The sequence below is a fragment of the Lemur catta genome, chromosome 3 (assembly GCF_020740605.2).
Source record: "Lemur catta isolate mLemCat1 chromosome 3, mLemCat1.pri, whole genome shotgun sequence".
In the NCBI taxonomy this organism is placed as follows: Eukaryota; Metazoa; Chordata; class Mammalia; order Primates; family Lemuridae; genus Lemur; species Lemur catta.
This window is the reverse complement of record NC_059130.1, coordinates 94672494-94687356: the sequence shown is the minus strand read 5'-3', so window position 1 is coordinate 94687356 and position 14863 is coordinate 94672494. Positions and strand designations below refer to the sequence as shown.

The following is a 14863-nucleotide window of genomic DNA, read 5'->3' as shown; positions in this document are numbered from 1 at the left end:
TAAAAATAGAAATAAAAATATTAGCCGGGCATGGTGGCATGTGCCTGTAGCCCCAGCTACTCAGGAGGCTGAGACAGGAGGATTTCTTGAGTACAGGAGTTTGAGGTTGCTGTGAGCTAGGTTGATGCCATGGCACTCTAGCCTGGGTAACACAGTGAGACTCTGTCTCAAAAAAAAGAAAAAAAAAGGAAACATTCCTGAAAGCCCTTACCCATACCTCTGAAAAATAAAATAAGAATAATCATAACCAACATTTGCCATGAACCAGGCACTGTGCTATTAATAATTATAAGTACAGTATTTTCTCATTTAAATCTCACAATATCTCTATGAAGAAGATACTATTATTCCTCCCATGTTTCAAGAAACAGAGGTTCAGAGAGGTTGAGTGACATGTCCAAAGTCACTGAGCTAATAAGTAGTAGGACCAGAGCTCTAATCCATATTTAATCTAGAGCCCTCTCTCTTCACCACTATGCCAAAGGGACTTCCCTCCTGTTAATGAGATGCATTTTACAGAGATGAGTGCATAGCTCTGTGCTGTGCTTCCTAAGGGAGAAGCTGAATGGCTGGTAAGCACATGAGGCTCACAGAGGATGGCAAAGCTGTGCACTCCTTGGGTCCATCCAGAATCTGAATGCGTGTACTGAATATCTACCATCTGCTAGGCACTGAGGATGCACGTGTGGCAAGACAGGCCTGAGCCCTGTGATCAGGAAGCTCAAAGTCAAGTGCAGGACAGAGACAAGTAAAACCATCAGAGCAGCAATGCAAAGCTACCACAAAGCAGGATGATAATCCCCCAGCATTTGCTGGAGATCTTTTCTAGAGCTCCCTAGAACTTTCTGCAGGAAAGGCAAAGGAGGAGGAGAAGATAAGGGAGACCCCGTGAGAATGGGGGTCTGACTTGCTTCAGGCAGGCAAATACGTCTCCTCCTCTTCCTTCTCTCTGTGTTGTCCTCTGTTCTTCCCGGAGGGTAGGGGAAGAGGCCAAATAGGAGACACCAGGCTGAACCAAAGGCCTGGAGATGTCTGAGCTGACTTCTGACCCCAGCCTAGATGGGCCCGACAGCGTGCTGCCCAGCCGGAAATGACCAGTGTATGCATCGCTCACTGCCACACAGTCCCATCTCTCTCACCGTCCCTGTGACCACACTCTAATTATTCCCTGTAAACCTCTCTGACCCTTCCTTCCCAGCTCCCTCCCTGGTTTTCCCTCTACTGTCCCTCAAAAGTCATGTTCCCCAGAATTCCCAGGTCTCTTTACATAAAATGGTGTTCTGTGTAACTACCCCTCAGCCTATGAATTACCCACTGACTCAGTCATTCATTTATTCATTCTCCAGCTAGTATTTACAGAGGGTTCTGCTAAGTACCTGACACTCTCCTAAGGTCTGGGATTACAGAGATAAAAGACATAGAGTGTCCTTTAGCTTACAACCTGAGGAGGGCTGGGCAAAATACAAAAGGGAATTAGGTGTGCAGTGGATGCTAGGAAAGAACGAGGCTATGGGAGCACAGAGGAAGGACCCTGACCCAGGCCAGCTGGTGCCAGAGGACATAAGCCTTGCACAGAGCCTTCCAGAACAAATGGGAAAGGGCCTTCCACACTGCGGAATGAGCGTGTGCAGAGGGATGACAGTGGTGCTCTCGGGGGGAGATGCTCCCAGTTGGCTGTGGCTGGAGAACAGAGGCTGTGCCAGAGAGAAGGGCCGGAGACGAAGCTGGAGAGAGAAGCAGATCACCAGGAGCCGTTTATACCATGTTTTAGACTTTGGAAATTGTTCATAAGGATCCACTGACAGACGTAAGTTAGGGGCTGACTTGACAAGATTCACACCCTGGAGAGATTACTCTGCAGCAACACGGAGAATGGATTGAGGAAGGACAGTGAGCAGGGACCTCAAACATAGCGTGTCAGAAGCTGGGTTGTTCCCACCAATGAATGTAGTCCACCAGCCCAAGGCGGCCCCCCAGGGTCACTGGTGAATATTCACTTGGTGCTGACGTTGTTGCTGGTCCTGTGCTAGGCTCTGGGGAGACAGCAGGGAAACAAGACAGGCCAAGCCCCACCTCCAGGCCATTCTACCTGGGACAAAGTCTCCATCCACTCATCTCCACCCCACACCCAGTTAGGTGCCACTTTCTCTGAACTGTTTCTCTCCAACCTTTTCGTTCCTCTCTGTTCCCCTCCCCCACCTCAATCCAAACGCTTGCCATCTCTCACCTGAACTGTGCTGTCACCAACCCCACCAAATAATCATCCTGCCTTCGGTCCTTCCCTAATCTAGTTTGTGTTGCACACTGCCATCTGGGAGGTCCTTGTAACATCAAAGTCAGATTGATCAGATTAAATGAGGACCTTGGGAAGCCCTCTAGGATAAAATCCAAACTTCCTACCCTGCAGGGTACTGGATGGTCTGACCCAGTCTCAGCCTCCTCTTCCTATGCACCCCCGCACCCAATCACATACAGTGCCCTGACCCGGCATCCTCGCTCTTACCTCCCTGACTTTGCACATGCAGTTTGTGTTCATCTCGCATCTCAGTACTTCCTGGACACCAGATCCACACTAGTCCGCCCACCAGGGATGCAGAAATGAGTGGAACGTGTTCCTTGTGTCAAGTCATTTATGGGCGGTAGGGGAGACAGAGCTGAGAAGATGAGATAGGGATGCAGGGGGTATCCTCATAGCTGAGCAAGAAGAAAACACCTGTGTTCTTACCCACTCTCTCATCAACATTAAGTGTTTTAGGAAATAAGACGTGTGGATATTATAGTATTTTTAGCATCAGTGAGTACAATGGAGGAAGAAGACACTGGACATAGGAACCAGCGAGATGGAAGAGTGAGGACATAAATTAAAGGAATAACAGTGAGGCACAGGCGCAAAAGACATTAAAAGGGACAAACTGGCAGTACTGAGAATGCCCAGCTTTGGGCATTCATCACGATTTGTAATTGTATGTTTATTTGGCTGCCATGGGGGCAGGAATCATGACGTAACAATTATCTTTTAGGGACTACTACATATTAGGCAAAGTTCCGGGTACTTGGGCTATACCAGCAAACAAACCCAACAAAGATCCCAGCCTACTTGGAGCTCAGGTTCTAATGGGGGAAGAAGAAAAAAGACAACAAACAAAATAATAAGTAAATTACATGTTAGTGCCAAGATCTAATAACGAAACATTTATCATTAATAAAGAACAGGGAGGCCACGAGTGCTGGGAGTGGGAAGTGGCATAGCAGGGTTAAATTGTGTGGTCCAAGTGGGCCTCGCTGGGCACGAGGCATCGAAGCTGGTTTGAAGGAGATGAGAGCGTTACTAGCACAATGCCTGGCATGCAGTGGGGCTCCCCAAACACATTTTGTGAAGAGGGAGAAGCTTGTGTGTCTCCTAGTTTTTAGCCTGTGGGTCTTGGGGGGGAAAGATAAGTTCTAGCTGAGACGTGTTGATTTTGAAGCTAGGCAGAGCTGCAGGTCTCAGATCAAGGCCACAGGTTTAAATATTCCAACTGACCCACTGTCAATGTTCTTGATTCTGTGTCCTTCTCCCAAAGGCTCAGATTATGCTGGAGCTGAAGACACGGGTAGAAGAATTAAAAATGGAGAATGAGTATCAACTTCGACTGAAGGACCTGAACTACTCTGAGAAGATTAAGGAACTAACAGACAAGTTCATCCAGGAAATGGAGTCCCTGAAAACAAAAAACCAGGTGTGTTCGAGAGACTGACCAACAACCACAAATAACGAGAAATTTCTACTTTGTTCTAGATGGCACTGGCATATGTTGCTCAGGCTACACTTGAACAATAAAATATTCAACAATGTTCAATTTTAAAATACAGTTGATGACATCAGAAAAGCCTAAAACAAAATGCTAAGCGAAAAATAAACAGTATAAACCTCTCTACGGTGAATGGTATTAATTGGTAAACTAAAGACACATAGAAAATAGATAACAGTATAATTATCTTTGGATAATTTACATTTTGTTCTTTATACTTTTTTGTAATTTCTAAATTCTCTACAATCAGAATGTATTATCAGGAGAAACTTATTTAAAAAAAATGAAAACATAAAAATAATAAAGTATAGAAGGGGAAGAGCTAGCAGAATATTGATTCCTGGATTTTCAGAAAGTTAAATAAAATTAGTCTAAATGATCTCTATGTAGTTAGATTTGGTCTAAGACTCTCCCAGAATCTTTTCTATGTTCTATACAAATCTGGCCCCTTATTTAAAACTCCCAATTTTTTGCTCACAGGATATTTGTTTTGTTTATGTTATCTCCATGGGTCAGAAAGTTTGGCTGAAAAAACCCTTGGCTATTAATTTTATTAATTCATTCATTTATAATTTCATTCTTTTAGTCAGTAAGCATTTATTTGGTGTCCTATATAAACCAAGCACAAAGTTAGGTCCTGGGGATGGCATCTCCCCAGCCTGGCAGAGCTTCCTCCCCAGTTAAAGAAATAAAAAGAAAAAAAGAAAACACTTCCTTAGACACTTACACGTTAACATACTCGAGGATTGAGGTGCCAACAATGTGCCGGCAACAGAGGATTTGAATGAATCCCTACTTTTTCACCCAGAAATCCATCTGATGCATGTCCAAAACTGAACTCACCACTGACAACCCCATTTAGTAGCAAGGATATAAAGAGGGAAGGGCTAGGGAAGGTACAGAAATTTTAGAGCAGAATGTAATGTAAATAGAAAGTGATAGTGTGGTTGTTGTTTCGTGGAATGTACATGGTACAAAATAAGGGCTTGAGAAATGTTTGTGAATGAAAGAGGATGTTACTTGTAAAATTAATTCTTGCCCTAGTAGTGCTTTCAGCAGATGTGTAGAAATGAGAAAGTGTGACTGTTTCAGGTCCTAAGAACAGAAAAAGAGAAGCAGGATATTTCCCACCGTGAGCACATGGAAGACCTCCTAGAAAAACAGAACCGGGAACTGCAAGACCTGGGTGAGCCCATAAGTAGAGGCCTCGGGGGAGAGGGTGGTGGGCTAGGGTTGGAAGAGGAGGTAGGTCTTGGGAAAACATTTGGGAGTCCCCCAGACATGGTGGAAGTCCCAGGGAATAGGGCTTTGTCTAAAAACAGGCTACATTTATCCCCTGGAATTCACCTTGGTTTTCCCTGCTGTGTATTTGCTCATTCATTAACACATACTAAACACCTACTGCATGAGAGCAGGAGATACAGAAAAGTTTGGAGCCTGATAGACTGACTACCTGATGTCCCAGGCTCACCGCTACTTGCTCCGTGCTCTAGGGCATCACCTAACTTTACCGAAATTCAGTTTGCTCTTCTGTAAAGTGGGGATACTGATACTTGTTTTTACCCTCAGGACATTCTTCTTGGCCCTGAGCCCCCAAACACCACTTTGTGCTTTTCTGGAAACCTTCTGCTTGGAGGGGGAAGGGAGGGAGTTTGGCTCCCTGAAGCGGTGATGGGGTGCGGGGAGGGGAGGAAGCCCGGCGAGCTTTTGAATCTCGGCTCCGGAGGCAGCTGCTCCAGCTGGAGCTGGAAGGAATGGGGAAGCACCCCAGGTTCTTGGGTGGCCCCCGGGGATGGTGCTGCTTATACCTTAAGTATCTTCCTTGCCTCTCTCCAGAAAGCTGCAACAACCAGAAGTTGCTTCTAGAATATGAGAAGTACCAGGAGTTGCAGCTCAAGTCCCAGAGGATGCAGGAAGAGTATGAAAAACAGCTTCGGGATAACGATGAGACCAAGAGCCAGGCCCTGGAGGAGCTGACTGAGTTTTATGAAGCGAAACTGCAGGAGAAAACCACCCTTCTGGAAGAGGTGCTACTCACAGGAAGTCACCTGTGCCTCCTTTCAGAGAAAGGGCAGGGTTGATGGGGTTAAGGAGAGGGAGGGCGGAACCAGAGACTTGCTCGTTCATTCAGATCTTCCTTGCGGAGCCACTGTGTGCCGGCCGCGGTGCACGCTGGGAGGGCAGTGGTGGCTGTGACATGCGGGATTTCTGCCCTAGAAGAACTTATGCCTAATGGGAGAGACAGCCAAGTAATTTCACAGATAAATATAAAATTACAACTGTCACAAGTTCTGTGAAGGAAAAATATAGGAAGCCTGGGTATCTGTGTGAGGAAGACCAGGGGAGAACAGGGTGGGGGGCGGGGAGTTGGTAAGTGTGGGGCATGAGGCCTCGTCTGGTAGGGAAAAGGGGGCGACAGGAAGACAGAGGGGCAGACAGGAAGAAGGTAGACAGGTCAAGGGACCTGTGGCCGTGGTGTCCATTTCTGGAATGGCAGTGTCTCCCATTGCCTGTGATAGGACTCAGTGCTCGTTTTCCCCAAGCCCTCTTGGCACAAAGGTGGCACGAGTCCCTTCTCCCCTGACCACACACTCTCCGTGTCCCTGAGCCAGGCCCAGGAAGATGTCAGGCAGCAGCTGCGGGAGTTTGAAGAGACCAAGAAGCAGATTGAAGAAGACGAAGACCGAGAAATCCAAGATATCAAAACCAAGTATGAGAAAAAGCTTCGTGAAGAAAAGGAGTCAAACCTGCGGCTCAAAGGAGAAACCGGCATCATGAGGAAGAAGGTTACCAGGCTGTTCTCTGAGGGGCCAGGGTGTGGGCCAGGGCAGTATTACAGAAAAAGCTGGGGGGCAGGCGGCCAGACCACCCTGGCTGGCCTGGCAGAGGTCCTGCCTGAAGTCCTCTTCTCCAGCGAGCAGGTTAGGGAGGGGCAGTGGCCGGCGCACCTTTAGGCAGGAAGACCCTCGCCACATCCTCTGAGAGGGCAACCATCTGGACCTCCCTTCTCTTCCCTTTTCACAGGGCTAGGAGGTTCCCTGTGCACTGATAGACGCTCTCTAGGCTTTCCCTGATTGGCAAGTAGGATTTAGTCGTTCTCAGAGCTAAACCCCCAATAGGAATGAAAATAAGATCTCCTGGGGTGAGGTAGATGAAGTCTTAGGCTGCAGGTGTCCTTGGGCTCTTGGTGCAGAGTCATAGGCAGCTCCTGTGCAGACTCCATGGGTGGGAGAGGGAGTGGGGGTATAGGATGCCTGGTTTACAAGGTGGGGAAGATGTTTTTAGTTCAGTGATGCTTGGGGTAAGGAAGGATTCAACTCATTGATCATTATAGAATTGCCACAGTTTCCCCAAAATATCTAGCCTTAAAGAAGCCAATTTCAAAGCAAGCTCAAGTTTCTTCCTATTAGAAATCATGGCCGGGTGCAGTGGCTCACGCCTGTAATCCTAGCACTCTGGGAGGCCAAGGCGGGTGGATTGTTTGAGCTCAGGAGTTTGAGACCAGCCTGAGCAAGAACGAGACCCCGTCTCTACTAAAACTAGAAAGAAATTATATGGACAGCTAAAAATATATATAGAAAAAATTAGCTGGGCATGGTGGCATGTGCCTGTAGTCCCAGCTACTTGGGAGGCTGAGGCAGGAGAATTGCTTGAGCCCAGGAGTTTGAGGTTGCTGTGAGCTAGGCTGACACCATGGCACTCTAGCCGGGGCAACAGAGTGAGACTCTGTCTCAAAAAAAAAGAAAAGAAAAGAAAAGAAATCACAGTACTAGTAAATCCAGGGGACAATCATGTCTTCCCTTCTTGGACATGGCTAAGATGGCTCATCAGTTAGGGCCCAATCTCTGTGACCTTGATGGGGCATGCATCCCAACCTTTCAAGGTCAGTGTGGTTGTGGAAGTCTCTGGTCCACTCGGGGTACTGGGTTCCAGAGGCTCTGTGCAGAGACAGCCAGTCCTCACATGCAGGGAGTGGGCCTGGGTGTTATGGGATGGAATGCTACACCCATTTAGCCTGAAAAATTCCTGAACTGTCCCAAATTCTCCAAATATTCACTCCTGAAAGCCCAGAAATGTTGAGTGCTAGGTGTTTTCAGTTCATAGAAGGTAGCAGTTGAGATCACAGCTGGCCCATGTTGGGGGGCTTCACATTCGGACAGTTGGGAGGAATGGACATGAGTTCAAAGACTGTGGTGGTCTGTGCTGTTGCCATCTGTTTCTTTAGTTCAGCAGCCTGCAGAAGGAGATTGAGGAGCGGACCAATGACATTGACACCCTGAAGGGAGAGCAGGTGAAGCTGCAAGGAATCATTAAGTCCCTGGAGAAGGACATCCAAGGCCTCAAGCGAGAGATCCAAGAAAGAGATGAGACTATTCAAGACAAGGTGAAGTTCCTCCTCAGCCACAGCCTAGCTGGGCTCAGGCGACAAGGATGGAGCTCAGGGGAGAGAGGGTCCCCAGCTTCCCAGAATGCATTCATTTACATTGAAGGGGGCTGAACAGTCAGTAAAGTGCCTACTGTGTGCTTGGCAGTGGGCTAGTTGTTGTCAACACAACATATTCAATTCTGCCAGCAACCCAGGGGCATGAACAACCCAGATTATGGCTTAGGAAGCTGAGTTCCAAAAGGCTGAGCATCCTGCTCAAGGTCACACGCTTTACAGCTTTACAGGTGACAGTCTTAGGTTAAAGAACCTCAGTCTGCTGAGTCCACTGCTCCAGGCATCCTTGGTGACACGTCCCCATAGACTGGGGGCAGCTCACTTGCTGCATTGCCCACATGGTCCTACTGGTCACAGAGGGCCTGTCCTGGGGGTGGCCCTGTAACTGCTGCCCCAGCAGGCTGGTTCCACGTTTTGGGATGCCTTTCTCATAAAACGCTCAGAAGACAGACACATCGCATTCTGTGGGGCACACAGCTTTACATCCAGACTTCAGTGTCATCCTTCTGAGCACGTCCAGACTCCATGCCCTCCTCTCCATCCCATGTGTCACTGCTGCCTTAGAGGTGGGGGACTCAGGCCTCAGCATTAGGCAACGAGTTTTTAGCACAGGCACTTCTGTTCCCTGGCCACAGCTCCTTAGCCAACTTCCCTAAGCCGTCATGTTCTCACCTATAAAGTAGGGATGAATAGGGGTGGTAACCACTTCAAGGGGTCTTAGAAAGATTAAATGGGATTGTGCCTGGATATCACGTCTGCACATGAGTGTTTGTGTATGTATCTGGGCCTTTTTTTTTTTTTTAAGGAGGATGCAAAGCTCTCTTCAGATTCTCAAAGGATGTTTTGACAAGAAAGATACTAAGGCCTCTAGACCTGGAAAATCACAACAGTCTCCTAACTGGCCTAATGGCCTCGCTTCCCACCTCCCACCCTGGTTCCCACCACCATGCACAGCCAGAGTGCAGGTGTAGCGATGCCACTCGCCAACTCAAATCCCTTCGTAGCTCCCCTTGCTCCCGCAGGGGTGAGCACACTTTTTCTGTAAAGGGTCAGGTAGTAAGTATTTTAGGCTCCGCCAGCCATACGGTCTCTGTCTCAGCTAATCAGCTCTGTTGCTGTAGTGTGAAACCACCCACAGACAAAACATTAATGGATGAACTTGGCTATGTTCCGGTAGAAATTTACAAAAATAGATGGCAGGCCAGATTTGCCCCACAGGCTGTAGGTGGCCAACCCCCGGCCTAGGAGATAGATTCTGAACTCTTTAACCCAACTTGCAGAGCCTGCCTTCCTGCCCTGCTTCCCCCAGCCTCACTCCACCCTCCTCCCGGGAACCACTTGAGGCTCAAGCCAGTTCTTCTCAGCACCCTCCATACGTACTGTGCCTCTGTGCCTTCCTCTTTTGCAACACTTATCACATTTTAGGGTTATATTTGTTTATACATCTGCTTGCCTGGCTACTGTCTTCTCTTAAGGGGAGGGGTATATTGTGTTTATATTTGGAATCCCAATACTTGGCAAAAGATCTTTGTTCAGTAAATGTTTGATGGATGGATAGACCTATGTTCCAATTACTATTTTCATGCAACAAATTACCTTAAAACTTAGTGATTGAAAACAACTGTTTTATTTTGCTCACAGATTCTGTGGGTCTGGAATTTGGACAAGGTATGACAGGTTGACTTGTCTCTGCCCCTGACATCTAGGGCCTCAGCTGGGAAGGCTAAGGGTGACTCAAACAGCTGGACGCTGGTCACCTTCCAGGGTGGCTTCTTCTGTCACATGTCTGACCCCTTGGCAAGGATGGCCCGGAGGCTGGGCTCAGCTGGGTCTTTTGACCAGAGTCCCTAAGGTGCCCTCGAGCCTGGAGGTCTCAGTGTAGTCAGACTTCTTGCATAGCAGATGGCGTCCCCAGAGCAAGTGTCCCAACACAGCCAAGTGGAAGCTGCCTGGCCTTTTCTGACCCAGCCTTGGAAGCCACACAGCCTCCCTTCTGCTGCATTCTTTGGGTTACAAGCAAGTCGTGAGGCCAGCCAGATGCAAGGGGAGGGAATTAGCTTCCGCCTCCCAGTGGAGACCCAGCAAGGTCACATTGTAGAAGAGCTACAGTGTGGGATGGGAGATGCTGTCAAGGCCATCTGTGGAAAATATGGTTGTCCACAAGCTGTGTATGAGTAGATGAAAGTCCTGGGACAGACACTAAGGACTGCCGCCTGGTGGGGAGAGTCAGCCTTCATATCTCCTCAGTCAGGAGAGTCACGTGATTTATGTCCCTTGCCCTAAAGGGGTTTCACACACCCTGTGATATCTCTCACTCTTTCATCTCATGCCTCAGGAGAAACGAATTTATGATCTGAAAAAGAAAAACCAAGAACTAGAGAAATTCAAGTTTGTGCTTGACTACAAAATAAAGGAGCTGAAAAAGCAAATAGAACCTCGAGAGAATGAGATCAAGGTGATGAAGGAACAGATTCAGGAGGTAAGAAGCCATCTGCAACACCCTGGCCTCTCAGACCCTTTGTCTCCTCTTCCACTGTTGCTAGCTGGCCTGGGGGAAACGAAAGGAAGCTTTCCTCCCAGCCCCCTCTGCTCCCAAGGTGTCTGCAGCCTCTACTCCACCGGGGTTCCGCAGGGAAGGCCGTGGCCCAACTGGGGACTCAGTTGTCCAAAAGCAAAATGCTTTTAGCTTTAGTGTGCCCCGGGACCCTGGGATGAACTTTGCCCTCAAAAGGGAGACGCAGCTGTTGGGCCTTTGGCCACGAGAGGGCAGTGTGTACTCAGCCAACAGCTAGCACCCGACAGCACGCCCCTCTGGTTCAGCGTTTTTTCTCAAACTGGAAATGTTGGTTGGGGCTCTAGGCGGGCCCTGGTGTTTGTACTTCATCTGATAAACAAGGAGAGGTCATAAGACTCTTGAGCAGGAGAGTGGCATAATTAAGAATATGCTCTGAGAAGCAAACAGGACGAAGGTAGAGAGGAAAGAGATTAGAAGCAAGATCAACTGGACAAGGGTTTCTGAGAGCCCAGTGAGGTACAAGTGTTCCTCTTAGTCCCCGTGCCCCGCACACATCGCATTTCCTTACCACGTGTGCTGACCTGTCATGTGTCAGCCTCCCCTCACGGGGCAGAGAGCAGCTGATGGTGAGGTCCCTGGTTAATCTAACACTGAATTCTTGATTTTTCCCTCCCCTTTCCTCCAGTTTCCCTGTTTCTCAGTAAACAGTTCCGTCATTCGGATGACATTTCCGTCATCTCAGTAAACAGTTCCGTCATCTACTTAAGGTAGAAATGTAGTCTTTCTTGATTCTGCCTTCCCTTAACTCCTATATCCAAACCATCACCAATGCCTATCTGATCAATTTCCAAAAGATATCTCAGATCCAACCCTCTTTCCCCCAGCTGCTATCACCCCAGTCCATCCCTCCACCATCTCTCCTCTGGACTTGACTCCAGCCTCTAGTCACAGCCAGAGTGAATCTCCATTAGGGTCCTGTCCCACCTAGAATAAAACCCAAGGTGTCAGCCCAGACCCACAGGCCCTGCATGATCCGGCCTCCCGCCCCTCCTGCCTCCTCTCCAGGCACGGGCTTTCTGGCAGTTCCTACAACAGCCCAGCTTTTCCATCTCAGGGCCTTTGCGAGGCTGCTCCTCCACCTGGAAGGCCCTTCCCCCAGGTCCTCACATGACTGGTTTCTCCGCACCTTTCAGGTCTCAGCTTATATGTCACCTCTTTAAGGAAGCCTTCCCTGATCACCTAGACAAAATAGGTTCTGCTCCCCCTCCATTTCCTCTGACTGTGCTGAGCAAGGATGACAGGAACGAGGGTGTCAGAGAGCACTGATGACCCAACTAGAATCGGACATCCAAGAGCTGTGGTGGTGCCAGTCTGCCCAGTGAAGCCTTTGCTCTGGGAGGCCCAGTAAAAAGGCCAGGTGGGGATCAAGCCAGGGCGGGGGGTTGGTGGGGGGGCTGTCCAGAGAGGGTCCCTGTGGCAATGACTTTCTCCCAGGCTTCAGGGATGAGGAAGGATGCCCCCAGCTGACCACAGAGCAGCCTCCTCTGGGCTTCCTGCCATTCTCGAGTGACTTCAGGGCCCAAAGATGACAGCTGTCTTAGTCCATTTGGGCTACTGTAACAAAATACCGTAGAATGGGTGCTTTATAAACAACAGAAGTTTATTGCTCAAAGTTCTGGAGGCTGAGAAGGCCAAGATCAAGGCTCCAGCAGATCTGGTGTTTGTTGAGGGCCTGTTCCTCATAGATGGCACCTGCTACGTGTCCTCACATGGCAGAGAGCAAGAGGGCCTGACAAGGTCCCTCTGGTCCCTCTTGTAAGGGCACTAATCCCATTCAAGAGGGCTCTACCCCTGTGACCTAATCACCTCCCTGAGGCCCCACCTCCTGATACCATTGCCTTAGGGGTTAGGTTTCAACATGTGAATTCTGGGGGGACACATACATTCAGACCATAGCAGCAGCCCAAGAAGATGAGAAAAAGAGTAGAGGCCCCACCTACCTGGAAGGTCAGCGTGCCGCAGGCCCCTGGAAATCACTGCCCCATTTCTCCGCCCTCATTAGACATATCTGTCAGCTGGATTTAAGGTTGGGTCAGTCATTTGCTAAAACTCAGCTTAACTTTCCACCCCAACACACCTGGGGCATTATTCACCTTCTCAGGAAGTAACATGCCAACCACAGCCTCGATTCTTAGCAGGGAATATATTCACACCTTGGGCCCCTCCTACCCCCACCCATGGTGCCAGTTGCTGTCAGGCCTGATATCCGGGCCTGGATCCTTCCAGAGGCCTCTGACCTTGGGGCTTCCCTCTGGGGTCATAGACACCTTTGGCCCATCCGCTGTCTGTCTCCTATGAAGTTCCTTTTCCTGTAGGAAGGAAGCCTCAAGTAGAGCTGTGACCTCTAATAACACTCCCTGATCCAGGTATTAATACCTCCCCTCACAAACCTTTGCCACCTTCTCTCTGGTGACTCAAGGGTCCGTCTGTCTTGCCTAGTGGAGAGGTTTCCAGAACCTTGTCCTTTTAGTTTATACACATGTATTTATATGTCTAGGGCAGGGTTTTCTCAACCTTGGCACCACTAATATTTGGGGATGGATAATTCTGTATCGTGGAGGGTCTGTCCCGTGCATTGTGGGATAGTCAGCAGCATCCCTGGTCGCCAGCCACTAGATGCCAGTAGCACCCCTGCCTAAGGTGTTACAACCAAAATTATTTGCAATAATATATTTCTTAAACTAGGTTGTAAATACATGGATGCTCATTTAATGTTCACCCTTTGTGTCTTACCTATGCATTTATATCATTTTATGTATTAAATATTTAATAATAGAAATAAAAATACTAAGTAAAATGAAAAAAAAAATGTCTCCAGGCATCGCCAAATGTCCCCTGGGGGGGCAAAATACTCCCCCTGCCCCACTGAGAATCCCTGAGTGTGATGACAAGCACATGGAAAAGTAGATGTATTTCCACACCGGGAGAGGGGTACTCACTCCCACACACTACGCTAGTCTTTTGGCTGTGCAGCCAGCTCCTCAAATTTGACGTGTTTCACAATTTTCAGTAAAATGGCTTACTTTTATTCTTAGAGTAGTTTGAGGCTTTGCCTGGGGGGAAAAAAGAGCAGCAGTAAATAATATACTCTGTGTCTCTTCCGTTCTAACCTAATCTGTCACTGCCGATTCAAGATTGTACAGAAAGAAGCACAGTTAGCTGTAGGTACTCAGTCATGACCTTCGGGAGCCCTGCAAACTGGAGAAGCCCTTTTTCTCTCTTCCAGCTGCCAGTTCCTCAGTCTGGGACACTATCTCCTCTCTCAGGCCACAGTGCCAGCCTCTTGACTGGTCTGCCTGGCTCCAGCCTTGCTCTTTCCAGTAGAACCTCTGCATCGGGCCCTCCAACATGCAAATTAGATCAGGCCACGCCTGGTACCATCCTTCAGTGACTCCCTGAGCTTTCAGGACAAAGACCAAACCTCTCACCATTCAAGCCTCTGCCCTTGGGTCCCGCGTGACCTAGCTCAGCAATCTCCCCAGCTCTTCTCCTCTCCCCGCTTTCTCACATGCCCCCCCATAGCCACCCTGAACCACTGCAGCTAGAGATACACCAGGCTGCCCGCACCTCTAGTCCTCTGTGCAGCCTGTTCTCTGTGCCTGGAATTCTCTTTCCCCATTTGTCCTCCAACACTTATTCTCCCTACAAAAAATAGCTAAAGTGTCCCTTCTTTGGGTGCTGCCTGCTCACCTCCTCTGTGTACACACGGGGTGCTGTCTACCCTGACCACAGACAATGTGTGTCCTGTTCCACCAGAAACTTCTGGTTTCTTTCTTGTCCCAGACCTGAGGCCTCTGGAAGACAGAAATTACCTCTTATTCCATTTTATATCCCTAAGCCTACGACAGCTTGGCAGCCCTTTCTAATGGGCACATTCTTTCTTTAGCTGTGCAAATACCCACACTTGATGTGTATCCAAGTGCCCAAGCCAAGGTGGCTCTACATAGCTCCGCCAACGCTACCTATTTATCTCAGCAGGTCGTTTCAGGCCTTCTCATGACCTTCACTATTGTTCCCCTTTGCCCACCACACTTGTCATTCATTCATCAGATATAT

At 48.7% G+C, this 14863-nt stretch overlaps 1 protein-coding gene across 6 annotated transcripts in view; it reads left to right on the top strand.

Annotated features, from left to right (window-relative positions):
* The window catches only part of CFAP57 (cilia and flagella associated protein 57), a 69004-nt gene that overhangs the window by 35101 nt on the left and 19040 nt on the right, over positions 1–14863 (top strand). For all 6 annotated transcript variants that reach the window (XR_006733878.1, XM_045545670.1, XM_045545671.1 and 3 more), the window contains 6 exons: positions 3564–3719; positions 4884–4977; positions 5628–5818; positions 6404–6577; positions 8017–8175; positions 10568–10711. Coding sequence is in view for 5 of the 6 variants with exons in the window: in XM_045545670.1 (XP_045401626.1) it covers positions 3564–3719; positions 4884–4977; positions 5628–5818; positions 6404–6577; positions 8017–8175; positions 10568–10711 (918 nt within the window). In the remaining variant the exon portion in view is untranslated. The remainder of the gene's footprint in view (positions 1–3563; positions 3720–4883; positions 4978–5627; positions 5819–6403; positions 6578–8016; positions 8176–10567; positions 10712–14863) is intronic.